Raw genomic sequence first — 18,139 nt, forward strand, 5'->3', positions numbered from 1 at the left:
CGTTTAATAAGAGATTTCTTGTATAATGGAAGTCAGTAGTCTCGTGAAAGCCTGGACGATTAAAGACGATTTGCTGCACAAAGCTCTGAACACAATATTAAACACATTTCCCTTATGTCAGCTCAAGTGCAGAATCGATAGCTGTTGCTCAGGAGACTGCGGTCCGAGACTGCTCTTCAATCAACACACCTCTATGATTTGTATAACGTCGTGACAGCCACATCAAAGTACCAGCCTTGCTCTGAACTAACTGCACATGTGACATATCACACTTTTACCTTTAATAAATTCGTATTTTGAAGTTTATAGGATTTTCGGTGATTTGATTGGTTTATTAGCTGCACAGGTGACCTGTTCATTTTTCAACGAACTTCAAAACGTGACGTTTGCAAAGTATAAACTTCACCTTTTTACGTTTATACGATTTTTGACCCGAACTTCTTTTCATGGGGAATCCCCGTGTTGAACATTTCTCTGCTGTCTCGATCCCCATGCTTAACACGATCTTCATATTGGACAATATTATTAACATTCCTATTGACACAATATGTTTGATTAATACACTTATTCATATATTCGCATTAACCCGTGGATGCCAGAGGGACATATATGTCCCTCCTCTTCAACCCTCACGTTGAACTCGAATAAAATTCCTGACACACCACGAACCCGAATTCACTGCAAGTTTTCAGTTCTGTGGGAAATTCCCTGTTCTATGATATCCTGCACTGTCATATTAGGCAAAGCAAAATTACAGAAAATGACCACTGAAAAGTTGGAACTTCGTAAACCTCGCCATTTTTGACACATTACTAAATTACCATTACGGTGTTTTTAGTTAATGTTTTAAAATCAAAATATCGTATATCTACTCAGAAAATTGCATTTCAAATATAGCATATTAGTGATCACTGTACTGATCACGGGTATCTGGGTGTTTTAATCAATGATCATTTTGAAGCGTCGGCGATAACCATAGAATCGATTAGAATGTTTAAAAAAATAAGCGAACACGAACGCCGAAGTGAACATGGACATTGTTTACAAACCCCGTATGCCACCACGCATATTTGAAACTCAGCTGCGATACGTATATACCTGAATTCCTCGTACATTTAGAATCAAATGATAAATGGTATTTGTCACCAATTAGTCTATAAACTCAAGTTCAATAATTTAGGTGTGAAAAAGAAACGCTGTGCTCGAAAACTGCACGTTTGAAATGTAAACAAAGCACAATTCAGATTTTACGCTGGGTAGCATTTTCTCCTAATTTGAGAGGTAAATTTATCTAGTCGTTGAACGCAATGGCTCAATTTTTTAGACTATGCATGGGAAGAGTATCGTAGTTGGAATTAGGGAATTGGAGTTAGATACATTACAATGATTTGGTAAAGTCAACACAAATTGTCATGGCTTCCGTCCTGCGTAACGCAATATCACACACAGCAACGGTATTTATCGGCATTTCCGACTATTTCTCTCAGTAACAATGAAAAACATAAAAAACAAATAATACGTAGATTGTCAGAATGTTTCTGATTAGTTACATGATTCATTTATGTATTTACGATCCCTGAATGAACGAAAGTCCCCATGAAAAATCTCGCATACTGATACATGCCATTTTGTAAAAGTCGATCACCGTATGTACGTCAACATACGTTGTACATATTTGGTAATTTCTTTGAGGTGAATGCCGGGTAAAAAAAGTAATTCATGTCTGATGTAAAATTATTATAAGTAACTCTTGTTGTTTAAAAATTATTTGTGGTTTTTTTATGGAATTGGAACTACTTTGTTTTGCGTATGAACAATATACCCCTAATAGGGTCACTGCATTCTAATGTATCCGGTATGTTTTAATTATATTCAGTTATTTGTCACACTATCTTGTTATGTTTGCACTTACTAAACAAGGGCGCCTCCGTGGTCTGGTGGTAGAGCGTCCGCCTGGTAGGTCCGGAGTTCGATCCCCTGCCGGTCATACCAAAAGACGTTAAAAGATGGTACTTGTTGTTACCCTGTCTGGCGCTCGGCATTAAGAGGCTAAAACAAGGACTGGTTGGCTCGGAGTCAGTATACTGTGTCTCAGTGGGGTATCCATGTTAAACTGCGGCATGGTATCTCAGTGAGCTAGCACTATAAATCTGCATCAGTCCGGACAAGTACAAGCAGCCACACACACACGTGCATGTACGTCGCTATATAAGTGCATTAATCTTGGACCCGACGTTAAACCCTATTTCACCTCGCTTCACTTTCTGAACAACCCGAACGCAGTTAGACTTCATCTACTTCTGATAGCTGATACATTGTGGGAATAGTCTTGTGATTTTATCGATCTAGCTATGTAAGTTACATATTTTTGCAGCTTAACGTGTGTTTCCAGGCACGCAGTAGTTAGAACAGATGTTAATTTTTAAGTTACCAGATGTTGCAATGGGTTTGAGGTCCCTCATTGATTGCATGAGTTACTACATATTAATAGAGACTTATTAACCGAATGTCGCACGCCAGTAGATTCATCGTGTGTATCAAGGCTTATAAACAGTCAAGTGTTGGCCTCAAAAAGGGAACACATGGTTCAAGTCAAAATAGGGAATGGCATCGGACATCGTTTTTGTCACTGATGTGTCGAACTTGGAAATGTCCTCCACATGTCTACCATAAAACGTTTTAAAAGCTTCACAAAGACTTCAAAGTTGAAAATCTGTTGTTGAGCAGTTGTATACTTTGGTGTGATGGCGTTGCCCAGTATACCAATGCAAATCTAATGCTGACTTTTACATAAACATAAGAAATGTCTACGCAAGTATGTATTGGCATGCAAAATACTGTTACAAGAGTGAGTGAGTGAGTGAGTATGGTTTGAAGCCGCTTTTAGCAATATTCCAGGAATATCACGGCGGGGGACACCAGAAATGGGCTTCACACATTGTATCCATGTCGGGAATCGAACCCAGGTCTTTGGCGTGACGAGCGAACGCTTTAACCACTAGGCTACCCGACCGCCCCTACTGTTACAAGAAGGATGTCATACTTTCCACTGAGGATTTAACAACTATCTTCTCATCTTTTTCCTCCTATTGTAAGTGTGTAAACAACCAACAGAACATGTTGGCGGTGTATTGTAAGTGTGCAGACAACCAACAGGACATGTTGGCAGTGTATTGTAAGTGTGTAAACAACCAACAGGACATGTTGGCGGTGCATTGTAAGTGTGTAAACAACCAGCAGGACATGTTCGCGGTGTATTGTAAGTGTGTAAACAACCAACAGGACATGTTGGTGGTGTATTGTAAGTGTGCAGACAACCAACAGGACATGTTGGTGGTGTATTGTAAGTGTGCAGACAACCAACAGGACATGTTGGTGGTGTATTGTAAGTGTGCAGACAACCAACAGGACATGTTGGTGGTGTATTGTAAGTGTGTAAACAACCAACAGGACATGTTGGTGGTGTATTGTAAGTGTGCAGACAACCAACAGAACATGTTGCCGGTGTATTGTAAGGGTGCAGACAACCAACAGGACATGTTGGCGGTGTATTGTAAGTGTGCAGACAACCAACAGGACATGTTGGCGGTGCATTGTAAGTGTGTAAACAACCAGCAGGACATGTTCGCGGTGTATTGTAAGGGTGTAAACAACCAACAGGACATGTTGGTGGTGTATTGTAAGTGTGCAGACAACCAACAGGACATGTTGGCAGTGTATTGTAAGGGTGCAGACAACCAACAGGACATGTTGGCGGTGTATTGTAAGTGTGCAGACAACCAACAGAACATGTTGGCAGTGTATTGTAAGGGTGCAGACAACCAACAGGACATGTTGGCAGTGTATTGTAAGTGTGCAGACAACCAACAGGACATGTTGGCAGTGTATTGTAAGTGTGCAGACAACCAACAGGACATGTTGGCAGTGTATTGTAAGGGTGCAGACAACCAACAGGACATGTTGGCAGTGTATTGTAAGGGTGCAGACAACCAACAGGACATGTTGGTGGTGTATTGTAAGGGTGCAGACAACCAACAGGACATGTTGGTGGTGTATTGTAAGTGTGTAAACAACCAACAGAACATGTTGGCGGTGTATTGTAAGTGTGCAGACAACCAACAGGAAATGTTGGTGGTGTATTGTAAGTGTGCAGACAACCAACAGGACATGTTGGCAGTGTATTGTAAGGGTGCAGACAACCAACAGGACATGTTGGTGGTGTATTGTAAGGGTGTAAACAACCAACAGGACATGTTGGTGGTGTATTGTAAGTGTGTAAACAAACAACAGAACATGTTGGCGGTGTATTGTAAGTGTGCAGACAACCAACAGGAAATGTTGGTGGTGTATTGTAAGTGTGCAGACAACCAACAGGACATGTTGGCAGTGTATTGTAAGGGTGCAGACAACCAACAGGACATGTTGGCGGTGTATTGTAAGTGTGCAGACAACCAACAGAACATGTTGGCAGTGTATTGTAAGGGTGCAGACAACCAACAGGACATGTTGGCAGTGTATTGTAAGTGTGCAGACAACCAACAGGACATGTTGGCAGTGTATTGTAAGTGTGCAGACAACCAACAGGACATGTTGGCAGTGTATTGTAAGGGTGCAGACAACCAACAGGACATGTTGGCAGTGTATTGTAAGGGTGCAGACAACCAACAGGACATGTTGGTGGTGTATTGTAAGGGTGCAGACAACCAACAGGACATGTTGGTGGTGTATTGTAAGTGTGTAAACAACCAACAGAACATGTTGGCGGTGTATTGTAAGTGTGCAGACAACCAACAGGAAATGTTGGTGGTGTATTGTAAGTGTGCAGACAACCAACAGGACATGTTGGCAGTGTATTGTAAGGGTGCAGACAACCAACAGGACATGTTGGTGGTGTATTGTAAGGGTGTAAACAACCAACAGGACATGTTGGTGGTGTATTGTAAGTGTGTAAACAAACAACAGAACATGTTGGCGGTGTATTGTAAGTGTGCAGACAACCAACAGGAAATGTTGGTGGTGTATTGTAAGTGTGCAGACAACCAACAGGACATGTTGGCAGTGTATTGTAAGTGTGCAGACAACCAACAGGACATGTTGGCAGTGTATTGTAAGGGTGCAGACAACCAACAGGACATGTTGGTGGTGTATTGTAAGGGTACAGACAACCAACAGGACATGTTGGTGGTGTATTGTAAGTGTGTAAACAACCAACAGAACATGTTGGCGGTGTATTGTAAGTGTGCAGACAACCAACAGGAAATGTTGGTGGTGTATTGTAAGTGTGCAGACAACCAACAGGACATGTTGGCAGTGTATTGTAAGGGTGCAGACAACCAACAGGACATGTTGGTGGTGTATTGTAAGGGTGTAAACAACCAACAGGACATGTTGGTGGTGTATTGTAAGGGTGTAAACAACCAACAGGACATGTTGGCGGTGTATTGTAAGGGTGTAGACAACCAAGAAAGACAGCAGGAATGTGTAGTCAAAACATGAACGTTTGAAATGACTTCACCAATAATGGGTCAAGCCCAACGATTGGTCAAACTTCGGTTTTTTGGAACGGCATGGTCCGAATCAATCTCTCAAGTACATTGTGAAGGAGTCTTGACCATTGCTCTTGCAGCGCCTGGCCCAGTTCTACTAACGTAGTAGGTGCCCTTTGACGTCGACGTACACGTCTCCCGACCATGTCCCAGATGTCCCACGTGTCCGATCACTTTCTAGTGACCCTTCCACGGACAATCTGCAGTGCCATTCTAGCAGTCATTGTGGTCCCGCCTCATATCACTACAGACCCACCGCCAAATCTGTTATGTGGCCTTACGTTGACGTTCGCCTGACGTTGGTTAGGACGCCTCTGTACACGTCCATGCTTATACAGAAAGTCCGGAGTGAATCTTGGCTCATCTGACGTTACACGACACCATCGGTGATTCACCCAGTTTCTACGCTCTATACACCATTGGTGTCTGTTGATTTTGAAGGGCGATACAACTCGTGGCTGCAGAGCATGCAAACGATTTCTAATCGTCTGGTCTATGTGGCCTGACTCAAGCGAACAGCGATTTGATTGGCTGTTTCGGTTCGATTTCGTAAAGTCTAATCTCTCACTAATCAGTTCTGAACTTATGTTGTTGACCTTGGGCGCCCTGTGTTGGACCGATTATCAAAATGTCTGCAGAAACCAGTTCCAAAGTCTGCAAATCACAGACTGAGACACATTCATATATATATAGACGATCGGATTATTAATTTGCCTTAAGGACTACTATTTCCAACGTAAACGATATGGCACGAACTGGCCACCATACTTCCTTCCCAACATCCATATATTCTACGTAGCGCAAACACATGGTTTTGCTTTAAAAGGTTTATTTAAATATTGACAAGAGCATGAACAACGTGAATAATCATACAGAAAGACAATACATATGTGCTCAATTGAAGAGAAAAATATACATGCTGGTAAAGAAAATATATACAGTTTAAACACAGGGTATATCCTATAAGTATAAGACAAGTAGTTAACATATGGCCGTACCGTAATAGATCACTACACTGGAATTGTGGCGTCACACTGCTCAGCACCATTGACGTGGAGACTTCTGACCCTATCAGTGACGTGGAGACTTCTGACCCTATCAGTGACGTGGAGACTTTTGACCCTATCAGTGACGTGGAGACTTTTGACCCTATCAGTGACGAGGAGACTTTTGACCCTATCAGTGACGTGGAGACTATTGGCGTTTTACAGATAAACACTGACAACATCACATACGTATTCACCTGACGGAGGACCAAGAAGTAACTTTGAAACATCGATACGAACAATAACGATTTTGTTATCCATGTTTCGTTGTCCACAAAGAACAGTTTTATCCGGCAAATTGTTAATCTGGGCTATTTCACAGGGAACTATACTGTCCGAATTTTTAGGGTTTCATTCAACTCATCACATGTGTAACGTCCAAACGCCAGGAAATAATCAATCCAACATTCAATAACATGAAACGTCAACCCCAGAGAACCTCAGTCGAATATTTGCCGAAACCGATTCCAGTGGGGGAACATCAGTGATGACACCGCGAAGAATCAAATTCACTTGGACGTTCATCTAGTAATCACGTTAATTTGGTCGGTACTGTGCCAATCTTATTAAAATCAGATCTTAGTTCTCGCTACCGATAAACAAAGATCTTAGGACGTCCCATTAAGGGTCACGTCAGATCGACCTTGCGCGAACTTTGACCGACCAATGGAATGACCAATCATAAGGCAGCTTTCTCGTGCTTTACGGCACTAATTTCAAATTGGCGACTGCGCTTCGAAACATATTTTGACAAATTCTCGATTACAAATGTGAAACCTGAACAAAAGAACGTTCTGGAATGGCTAACAGATGGTCTAGATTGTATGGATTCGGTCGTTAAACCCGTAACTATCGTTCGGAATACCCCGTGTTAAAGTTTTCGAGGTTGCATGATCAGAAATCACATTCCGACATTCACTTTCATAATTTGGTGAGCGAAACGCTGATTAGTCGGATGAAAGGTCGTTCTGACGTGGCCCCTAATGGGATGTCTTCAGATCTCTGTTAAGCGGTAGTGAGAACTAAGGCCTAATTTTAATGAGATTGGTACTGTTCGCAATGAAATCATCCTGATGTGCTCCGGAAGTGACAAGAGTAAAACATACCTAACATTGTGTTTGTTCAAACAATCTAGTCCGCACATTCTACTCTTTGAGATACGAGTTAAAGTGCATAAATTCTAAAGTTTGCAAGAATCCTTTGAAAAAGGTGCAAAATATGTACTCTCAGAATGATAACACGCCGACCATCGTTTAATGGTAATTGGTAAAGCACTTATGAGAACAGTAAGCTTTACTTCACGTAAAGCCATATTTTGTTATGAATACACTTGGCAGATATATGTACAAATATACAGGCTACGGGATACACGGCAGAAAGGCGAAAGGAACAATTATGCTAGTATTCGAAGCTGAATTGTTACTGATGTGTGATGTGACGGGACTTCGTCAAGAGATCGTGTCATGAAAACTGTTTCAACCTCGATAATGACTCGCTATACATCTTCCCGAGGCAAGAAAGTTAACTGACTATAAAAGTCCAGTTTCCACCCTTGCCGAACTAGGCTGGAATTATGGAGTTCCTTTCTTGGCTGGACTAACGAGTCTATGCACAGTCCAATCAAATTCGCGCACCGAAATCGAAATCCGGTTCGTAAACTGTCGTGCAGATTTCGGTCGATTGCAGGATTTGCAAAGCATGTGCACCGCCAACTCGTTGTCAGCATATTTTCCAAATCTGTTTATGTTTTAAATCAAGGTGCTCACGTGATTTGATGCATTTCGCGACGTACGATCTATTTTATCACAATATAGATCTTGATTATCGATCAGATCGTTTTGACTGGGAGCCACCATTTTGTGTGAAGCAAATGCAAGTGATACGAGAGGTGGAATCTGATTGGTCCATAGGAGAGGCTTAGAGGGGACTAAACTGGTAATAGCCACTGGTGGCGCTACGATCGAGCGCAATAATTCCAGCCTAGTTCGGCAAGGGTGGAAACTGGACTTTTATAGTCAGTTAACTCCCTTGCCAAGGGAAGATGCTCGCTATAAGGCCCAGCACAGATGTGAAGCACACCTGAAGTGATGTAGTCACCTGCTGATATTATGAAGTTATGCCTTAATAAATACACACCTATAACCTACACCGTTGAGGATAAATATTTATTAAATCAATAATATGATTTAATAATATTTAATAACCTTCGTAACTTCGTGATATTATCTTTTAAAAGTCAAATCCACAAATTATTGCTGTTGATAATATTGGTAAAGAACTTTAACATTCTCTAAAAAAAAATCACTCATAAAAATTAAGTTATAATTTATCGCCTAAACTACCTGTCAATGGAGTGAGTGAGTTGGGTTTAACGCCGCTTTTAACAGTATTCCAGTTATATCACGGCGTGTCAGCTTAATGTGGGAGAAAAGCCCGAAGTGATGCAGGTCTCAGACGTTTACCACTTCGGTGAAACCCACGAGCACGGGTATGGTGCTGACAAACCTAGAAACATAATCGGGGCGATCCGGGATTCGAACCCACAACCATACGTTCCTGGCGTGCCCAAGGGACGCAACTATGCAAAGCGAATCGCGGCGCCTTAGTCGACTGGGCCACCCGTGCCCCCAACTGTCAATGAAGGTAAAGGGAAATAATCTTCAGTTCGTAATGGCATTACTGTCCTCACAAGCCACAGCATTGATACCCACGTTGAGGATTACATTATTCCCTATATCGAACAAGGACAGTGCTCTATTCTGGGTGCGGGCCCCGTGACACTCAGGGTATCCAGCTGCCACCCTGAATCACGTGACCTTCTTAGAAATGGATGTATTCTTCTAATCCTGTACTGACACAAACACGGGCTTTGGTTGGACATGTCTTCGGCCCTTCTCCTCGGGGATTCGCACTCCGCCTGGTCAATGCTGGCTTTAGGGCACATGACCGTCGATGCGTCCTCCGCCAGCAGTCGACGACAGTTGCAATAAGGTTGCCCGTTGTAGGGGTTCTGCCTTGTCCATACTCTGTCACACTTGCCCATAATTGAGTTGCAGCTTCTGAACTTTTTACACGCTTGTTTCGTCGTCAGAGGTTGAGATTGGTCGTAATTCCTGAAACACGAACAAAGTGACAGTGAAGCAAAGATCACGGAATAAATGATTGATTTGGGTGTAACGCATGTTTGAACAGTTTTTCAGTCCTACCAGCCTGCTTGTTATGTGAGAAAAGCCAAACACTGTTAGCAGATGGCTTTAGTGCTGAATGTAAAATCCTCTTGGTGTTTTAAGGTAAAAGTGTTTCCAAAAACCTCAAAAATTTCAACAAAATCAACATTCAAAATAGCGGATACTGTCATGGTAGCTTTGTTGTCGTGGTTGCCTCTTGATAAAATCAGAATACACAGAATACAAAAATAATAAGATACAGAAGACATCAATCAGTCGTTCCAGTTTGCCCATTTTGTGAAAAGCATGTTTGCTGTGTATTCAGAGATGGACTGAAGCTTAGTAAAGTTTATGTAGAGGATAAAACACAATACGAGGTTTGGGTTGGAAAGGTAAAACTGTGAGCGAGGGAAGTTCGAAGGATTTTACATTTTCAAACAAAATCACGGACGACCGTTTCATCTGTCATAAAAACCGTCTTTATCCAAGATATTCCAAAAGAAAGCAACTAAGAACAGCAGAATGCCTTTTACTGAAACAATAGCGTAGGGGTATAAAACGAATTTGACGACAGCTAGCGTGCCAGTGAAAGGCCACGCGCAGCATGCAGACAACTGAACGCTCTTTCATCACCAACCTGATTTTACATTCGTAACACTATCCGATGGACAGATATGTCTGTCTTATAAGACAAAGGAAAATCTTGACAACATATATCAACAATTTCATGTTTCCTTAATTTCCTAAGGATATAAGATATATCTTGTTGACGTATGTATACTTCAAAAAGAGACTCTTGAAAGTTTTGAAGATCAGCAGCGCCATAGTAGCTCTGTGGTTCAATCGCGAAGCTATAGATACGAAGATCTCAGGTTCCTGAAGTTAGCGATGTAATGTGAGTTATATGTATTGTGTTCAAATGCAAAATAATTCTCTGGTACAAAGGGACTTTCTAAATGATACCACTTGGACCGGGGGACCTTCTATAGAACGTTTTTGGGATGAGGGACGATCTATAGAAAGTCCCTGGATTATTCTATAGAATCGAATTCGGCAGCCTGGAGATCACGCTATCCTGAGAAAGACAAAACCTCTAACACCAATAGGATGACGTCACTTGAGGTTTATATGAGAGTATCAGACCTTGTGTTGTGTTAATGCTTGTATGAGTGTGCGCCGCCGACAAATGAATGTTTATGTTGGGAATTAGGGGCGTCACTCCTGCTCTCAGCGAATGGCTCACGACCATGCGAGTGCCAGAGTAATTTTTTTGACTGCCCATGCCGACACAGAACGTGAATCCACACAGGCTGTAGGGTACCCCACAACACAGTAACGACAGGGCGAGTTTGTGTTTCGCGTCCACAACCATCGGATCCTTGCGCTCATAAGGGACGCAACTCTTCACAGACAATGTCGACGTTTTGGGTCCTTTTCATCTGCTCTGCGAGGACTGACTCAATAGTGTTTTCATCATATATTCTATTCAAAATCATCCACTACTGACTCCGAGCCGACCAGTCCTTGTTTGAGCCCCTTAATGCCGCGCGCCAAACATGGTGTCAACAAGTACCGTCTTTTAACGTCTTTTGGTATGACACGGTCGGGGATCAAACCCCGGACCTTCCGCTCTCCAGGCAGACGCTCTACATCCAGACCACGGAGGCGGTCTACCGAGTAATATAAGAATTGGTTGATTGAATAACGCTAAAATCGAAAGTGATTACTTAATCTTTGCAATTTCAGCAGAAACATCGTCCAAGAGAATATATTTAAATCTCATTGTCATTTATAAAAATTAATGCTGTCCTTTCCTGGTAAAAGATAAACTCATACTTTATGTTTCTTTTTTGTTTCAGTTCAAGTTATATGTTGAAGTGAATTGACATGTCCGGATAGGTGAGGATTTGGTCTACCCAGGTCTTACTGTTTGGAATACATACTTGCTCTTCAAAATAACTTACGGGCATCGTGAAGTTTGACATGGTGGTTCATCATTTGGATCGAGTTGGACTGTTTGGTTTCCTTCACACGCCGTCTCTGTCGATATATGAGGAAATTAATTGACAAGTGTCTTAAGAAGATGACAAATCCCCCTGCCCCCGCAAAAACAAAAGTCAATAAGACATTCAACTGCCAGCATTGATGAAAGTGGTGATAAAATACATATGATGATGGATGATCGAGTACTCATCGCATGTCACACAGCCAAGACAGTAGGCATCTCTCATACGAGTGAGTGAGTGAGTTGAGTTTTACGCCGCTTTTAACATTATTCCAGTTATATCACGGCGTGTCAGCTTAATGTTGGAGGGTAGCCCGAAATGATTCACGTCTCAGACGTTTGCCACTTCGGTGAAACCCACGAGCACGGGTATGGTGCTGACAAACCTAGACACATAATTGGGGCGAACCGGGATTCGAACAAACAATCATAGGTATCCGGCCTCCCCAAGGGACGCAACTCTGCACAGCGAATCGTGTTGCCTTAGACGACTGGACCACCCGTGCCTCTTCTCAATACGAGAATTGAGAACATTGTGAGGAATGAACTGACAGCTGGTAAGGTGACAACTTCGGTTTTCAGGGATTCCAAAGGAATGTTGTCGTCAACATCAACATCAACATCATTGAACATCATCTGTAGTCACCACATTTGACACCGTCAGATTTCAACCTCTTCCCAAACTTGAAGAAAAAACTGTCTGGCAAGCATTACAGTCCGTTTGCCTCTAACTGAGAACGGCGAATTGCAAAATAACTCAAAATCGGAGATATCGCCCGTTACAATTCTGGAAGGATGACCATCTCTTAAAACTGTCAAATCTTTCAAACATTAAATGATTTTGTAATCATAAAAATCATAAGGGTTAAACGTCGACGCATGAAAATAATAAGATACATATCCATATAAAAAATGTATGTAGTTATATTTCTCCCGGTTCTTCTCCCGGTTCTTCGTTTTGAGAACACATTATTGGACTTGTATTTCATAAAACTAGAAATCAGATATTTTAACTGAACACTGCAAGCTCTTCACATAATAAATATACATGTAAAATCAACAGACTTCTGTTGTGCTGACTCACTACCTCGTACCATCTGTACTTCCGATCTTCTGTCGATCTCTGTTGGATTTATTTTAACAGTCTTACAGTTACATCATCTGTCAAACTATTCATGTCTCAAAGACAATAATCCCAAAACAAACAAATACATATGCAAATACCAATACCTGGTGCCATCACTGATATTTAGTGGTCAGTTCATATAATTTTCCAAACTATTTTGCCCTTGTTTGGGCGGATAATCTGGAAAGAGTTCTCTATTGCATTGACAAATTATATTCATGAAATGATTCTCTTGTTGTGTCTGTTTATTGGATTTTTTAAAGATAAAATAACATGAAATATAAAATTTCTGATGTAGTTTAAGGTGTGTTCAACTGTAAAAAGTATATTTTGTAGACATACAAAGAAGTTTTTCAACACCTGATTTGTATATATAACTGCATGTTGTTTTGAAATGTCTCGCCTAATGAACACGTTCATTATTTTAACATCGTAATCAATTCCACAGAGTACTGTACTCAACATTTATATATTTTACATGTATACGACCGCTTAATGGGATAATAAAATATTCAGTTGTCTTGTCAGATAACTAAGTTTAGCTATTGATCACTCCAGGTGGCGCTCATGCGAGGCGGTCGCTAAATTTCAGTGCTCCGTCCTATCCATATAAAATTACACAAAATGACCACTACGAGAAGCATGATAAAGAACCTTGGTGATGAAGGCCAATATGGTGAATCATCAGAACCCACCCAGGTGCAATTTGTGACCCAAGATGATGCCGGTACAGGTAAAACTTCGGCTGACAAGGATGTCACATGTTCGGGCGAGAGGGGTGACATGGCCGCCATGACAGGCGATACAGTGGCTGATATGAAAGCTTTCATCACCAGCTCTTTTGATAAGCATACCCTGAAGATGGAAGAACATTCCCTTCTTATCACGACAAAAATAGATTCTATTAAAGTGGACATTTCAAATTTGAACAAGAAAGTAGAGGATACCATACAGGCCGTGGATTTCAACTCCTCCTGTATCGAGCGCAATAAGATCGAAATCAACAAACTTCGAGTGGAGTTTCAAGATAAACATGCCGAGGTGGAGAAGAAACTCTTAATGCAGGAGCTGCATCAACGTAAAGGTAACTTGCTGTTTTATGGTATCCCAGACACAGAGGAGGCCGAACCAGCTGTCAGAAATGTGCTTAAAGATCTCTGTTTAGACAGCCAAATGGATGTAGTGGCTATACATCGCCTACCCCGTACCAGTACAAACCCCTACACACAGAGTCAACCTAAACCTATCGTGGCCAAATTTGTGAGAATGTCAGATCGTCAGGCTGTCGTTGATGCTAGTTATAAGAGAAACGACTTACTCCGTAAGAGAAGAATAACTATTAGAAAGGACCTCCCAGTTGTGCTGAAAAGGTTCAGAGGAAGATTGGCCAATAAAGCTTACCAGATCAGACAGAAATATAAATTTCAAACTAAGATCAAGGAGCAGGGCTTACAGATCACCTTACTTTGTAGGAAGAACTCCGACAGTTCATGGAAGGAAGTGGGAGTTGATGATTCCATTGATAACTTGTCACTCTAACGGAGAAAATCACAATCAGATTTTGTATGTGGCGGCATCGTGCCTACAGGGATATCGGATTTACTACGATTGCTGAGTACAGACTAGTCTACCCAGCAGAACAAATTTATTGTTGACTTTTGTGTACTTATACATATATAAGTGTATCGGTACTAAGTATCAACTCCGACTAATGTCTAGGCCGCTTCCGGCTGACGGATCCGGTTTTGGAAAGTTTTGTTTATAAACAATCATTGAATGGGACTGGTATGTTCCGGATTATTTCCTGACTATTGTTTATCAGTGTCTATACGAGAAGAGAAGACCATACCTGGCTCTCAGCAGTTATGTATTGAAAGGACTATAAAAAGAACGAACTACTTTATACTCTGACAAACTTGTTATTTGTGTAAAATTGACACAACTGTCGGCAGTCTCCGGTTTCTAGATGCGTTACTGTTAGCAGTCCGGACTTTCATACTTAGCACTTCCGGTGTTTTCAGAAGGTTTGATGATGTCAACGAACAACTATATTGCAGGTTTGTGACATGTTATACAACAAAATAAGTGAAAACCTTCTGTTTTAAATATTAGAAAATAACGAACCATCTGTATTTTTTGCCTTCCCGGTATCGGTTATCATACATTATCTGTGTAAAGTTGAGATTCTCGTCTCTTCCCGATGCCTTGATTCAGTTCTGTTATAGACAGATATATCTGTTGTCGGAATAGCCCGTATTCTATTACTTTGTACTTACAGTGTTTTTTCAGTGTGGATACTCCGAAGGGTATAACAATAAACACTGTTGATTGTCGACATATGATGATAACAAAGATCTTTATTGAATGTATATGACAAGTGGTACTTACATCATGTACATGTAATCAGTAATACAATACCGCTTCAGATGTTTCCAGAATTGACAATCTACTCTGATTATTTTTTGAATATTATTGCTAATTTTTTATATAATATGACAACAAAAACTTTATTGAAGCTCTGTGACATGTAATACAACAAATCCTGATCTAGTTTTGTGATAGAGCTGTTGTTGCATATTATTATTTATGTTAAGTCGAGACAATATTCTCGGTTATTCCCGATACCCAGATCTGGTTCTGTTGTAGAACTGATGTTGTAGGAAAAGTCCGGATTCAATTACAGTACTTAGTTCCTCTGGTGTTTCTTAGAGCCGATACTCCGCAGTGTAAACGATATACATACAGTTGAATGTCGACATATGACGACAACAAAAAACTTCTAGTGACAAGTTGTATTTACATGTAATACAATACAGCCTTCGGTGTTTTTCATATTCGACACTCCGATTTCTTTTTGTGAATAATATTGTTAAATCTTTGATATAAGATTACAACAAAAACTTTAATAAAGGTAGGTGACATGTAAAACAACAAAGTCAGTGAAAACCTATTGAAAACAATGACCATTCTGTATTTTCTGGTTTCCCAGTAACCATATATTACTATTTGTTAACACAATATTTTCGGTTCTCTCTGATGCTCTGATCCGGTCTTGTTATAAAACTGTTGTTGTCGAAAGGGTCCGGTTTCTACTAGTTACTTTCTCCGGTGTTTTTCAGTGTTGATACTCCGAAGTGTAGAACACAGATATTGTTGAATGTTGATATATGATGACAACAAAGAACTTTATTGAAGGTATGTGACAAGTTGTACGTTCATGTGAGAACATTTTGTTTTACCTGTGGTCATAAATGTAAAATATTTTCTCTTTAATTATAAATACGGAGGGGCGGTTCAGAGTTCGCTGAACCTCGCATGTATTTGCCAAGGCTACCTTTTTGTTTTTTTTATACACAAGTTTTTCTTTTGGTTTATCTTTTTTATTTTTGTGTTATGATTTATAAAAATCAAATAAACCTTTCTTCGGGTTGTACTCCAACTAAAAATCTCCTGTATATGCTCAGTAGGTGTAAACTGTTCATCATGTTTACACGGTTTAAAAGTTGTCAAATCTTTCCCTTTGATAATGGCTAAAATAAATAAAATTAAAATTGTATCTGTAAATTGTAGAGGCTTAGCTGAAAAAAATAAGCGAAAGGAAGTCATGAATATCTGGCGAAAGAAAAATTTCTCAATCATTTGTCTACAGGACATTCATATTTCTGAAAAAGATGAAAATTTAATGAGAAATGAATGGGGGCTACAATGTATTATTGCACCATTTAGGTCCAACGCCAGAGGGGTAGCTATACTTTTCAATAATAACTTAGAAATAAAAATTCATAGAACTAAAACAGATAGTAATGGTAACTATATACTTACAGATATCACTATTGAAGGCATTAAGTTGACCATGGTTAACTTATATGGCCCAAATAAAGATGATCCAGGCTTTTATCTAAAACTATTTACGGATATTGATAATTTTGAAAATGAATCGCTAGTAATTTGCGGTGACTGGAACCTTGTTCTGAATCCAGCTTTTGATTTAGAAAATTATAAAAACATTAATAACCCAAAAGCTAGAGAGACAGTATTGGAAAAAGTAGAACAATATAACCTTATAGATGTCTGGAGGGATATGAATCAGGACTTAAGAAAATACACTTGGTGGAAAAGAAATCCGAGACAACAGGCAAGGCTTGATTTTTTCATGATCTCTCAAGATATTTATGATATGACTTTAAAGAGTTCAATATTACCAGGCTATAAATCTGACCATTCAGTAATAACTCTCGAATTCTCAAACAGTTTAAGTCAGGAAAAAGGACGAGGTTATTGGAAGCTTAATACCTCATTATTGTGTAATGTAGATTATGTTAAAATGGTGAAGGAAATTATGGAAGAAACTATAACAGAATATTCTTGTAAAGAGCCAGGAGGTAAGATTGGTGATGAGGATAAAAACTTAGAATTAACCATTGGTGACTGTTTATTTCTGGAAACTTTATTAATGAAAATTAGAGGTAAAACCATATCATTTGCAACATATGTTAAAAAAACCAGGCAAAACCAGACTAAGGAACTGGAAGATAAAATAGAAGAAGTAGAGGAAGACATTAGGAATAACTTTCAACAGATTAGTGAAAACAAATTGGCTGAACTATCCAAATATAAAATAGAATTAGAAAAAATTAATGAAGAAGTAACAAGAGGAATAAATATTAGAAATAGGATAAAATGGTATGATGAAGGTGAAAAACCAACAAGCTACTTTTGTACTTTGGAATCTAGAAATTATACAAGTAAACTCATAAACACTTTGATTGATAATAAAGGGGAAGAAATTACTGACGGGGACTTAATAATAAATGAACAAAGAAAATTTTATGAGAAGCTTTACTCATTACCAATAGAAAATGATAGTGAAAATGCTGAGACACTCAAAAATGTAAAAACACCTAGTCTAAATGAAGACTTAAGGGTTAATTTAGAAGAAAAAATCACTTTAGATGAAATATCAAAGGCAGTAAAACAAATGAAAAATAACAAAAGCCCAGGAGTAGATGGCTTTCCAATAGAATTCTTTAAGTTTTTTTGGAAAGACTTAAAAATATGGGTTTTTAGATACATAAACGAAACTTTTGAAAATAAGGAAATGACATATACAATGAAAAGGGGAGTCATTACGTGTATACCCAAGGGAAACAAAGACAGAAGATTTCTAAAAAACTGGCGTCCAATATCATTGCTGAATGCACTTTATAAAATAATTAGTACATGTATTGCAAATAGAATGAAAACAACTT

The 18,139-nt window shown here is 39.8% G+C and overlaps 1 protein-coding gene across 1 annotated transcript in view; it reads right to left on the reverse strand.

Annotated features, from left to right (window-relative positions):
- Positions 1-8,930: 8,930 nt before the first annotated feature.
- Positions 8,931-18,139, reverse strand: part of LOC139443487 (uncharacterized) — a 28,351-nt gene continuing 19,142 nt past the window's right edge. The window contains exons 5-6 of the mRNA XM_071224469.1: positions 11,724-11,799; positions 8,931-9,705 (exon numbers count right to left, since the gene is read on the reverse strand). Of these exons, the coding sequence (XP_071080570.1) occupies positions 9,324-9,705; positions 11,724-11,799 (458 nt within the window). The 3' untranslated portion in view covers positions 8,931-9,323. The remainder of the gene's footprint in view (positions 9,706-11,723; positions 11,800-18,139) is intronic.

The sequence above is a fragment of the Haliotis cracherodii genome, unplaced genomic scaffold (genome assembly GCF_022045235.1).
Source record: "Haliotis cracherodii isolate W230 unplaced genomic scaffold, xgHalCrac1.p SCAF_5, whole genome shotgun sequence".
NCBI classification, from domain to species: domain Eukaryota; kingdom Metazoa; phylum Mollusca; class Gastropoda; order Lepetellida; family Haliotidae; genus Haliotis; species Haliotis cracherodii.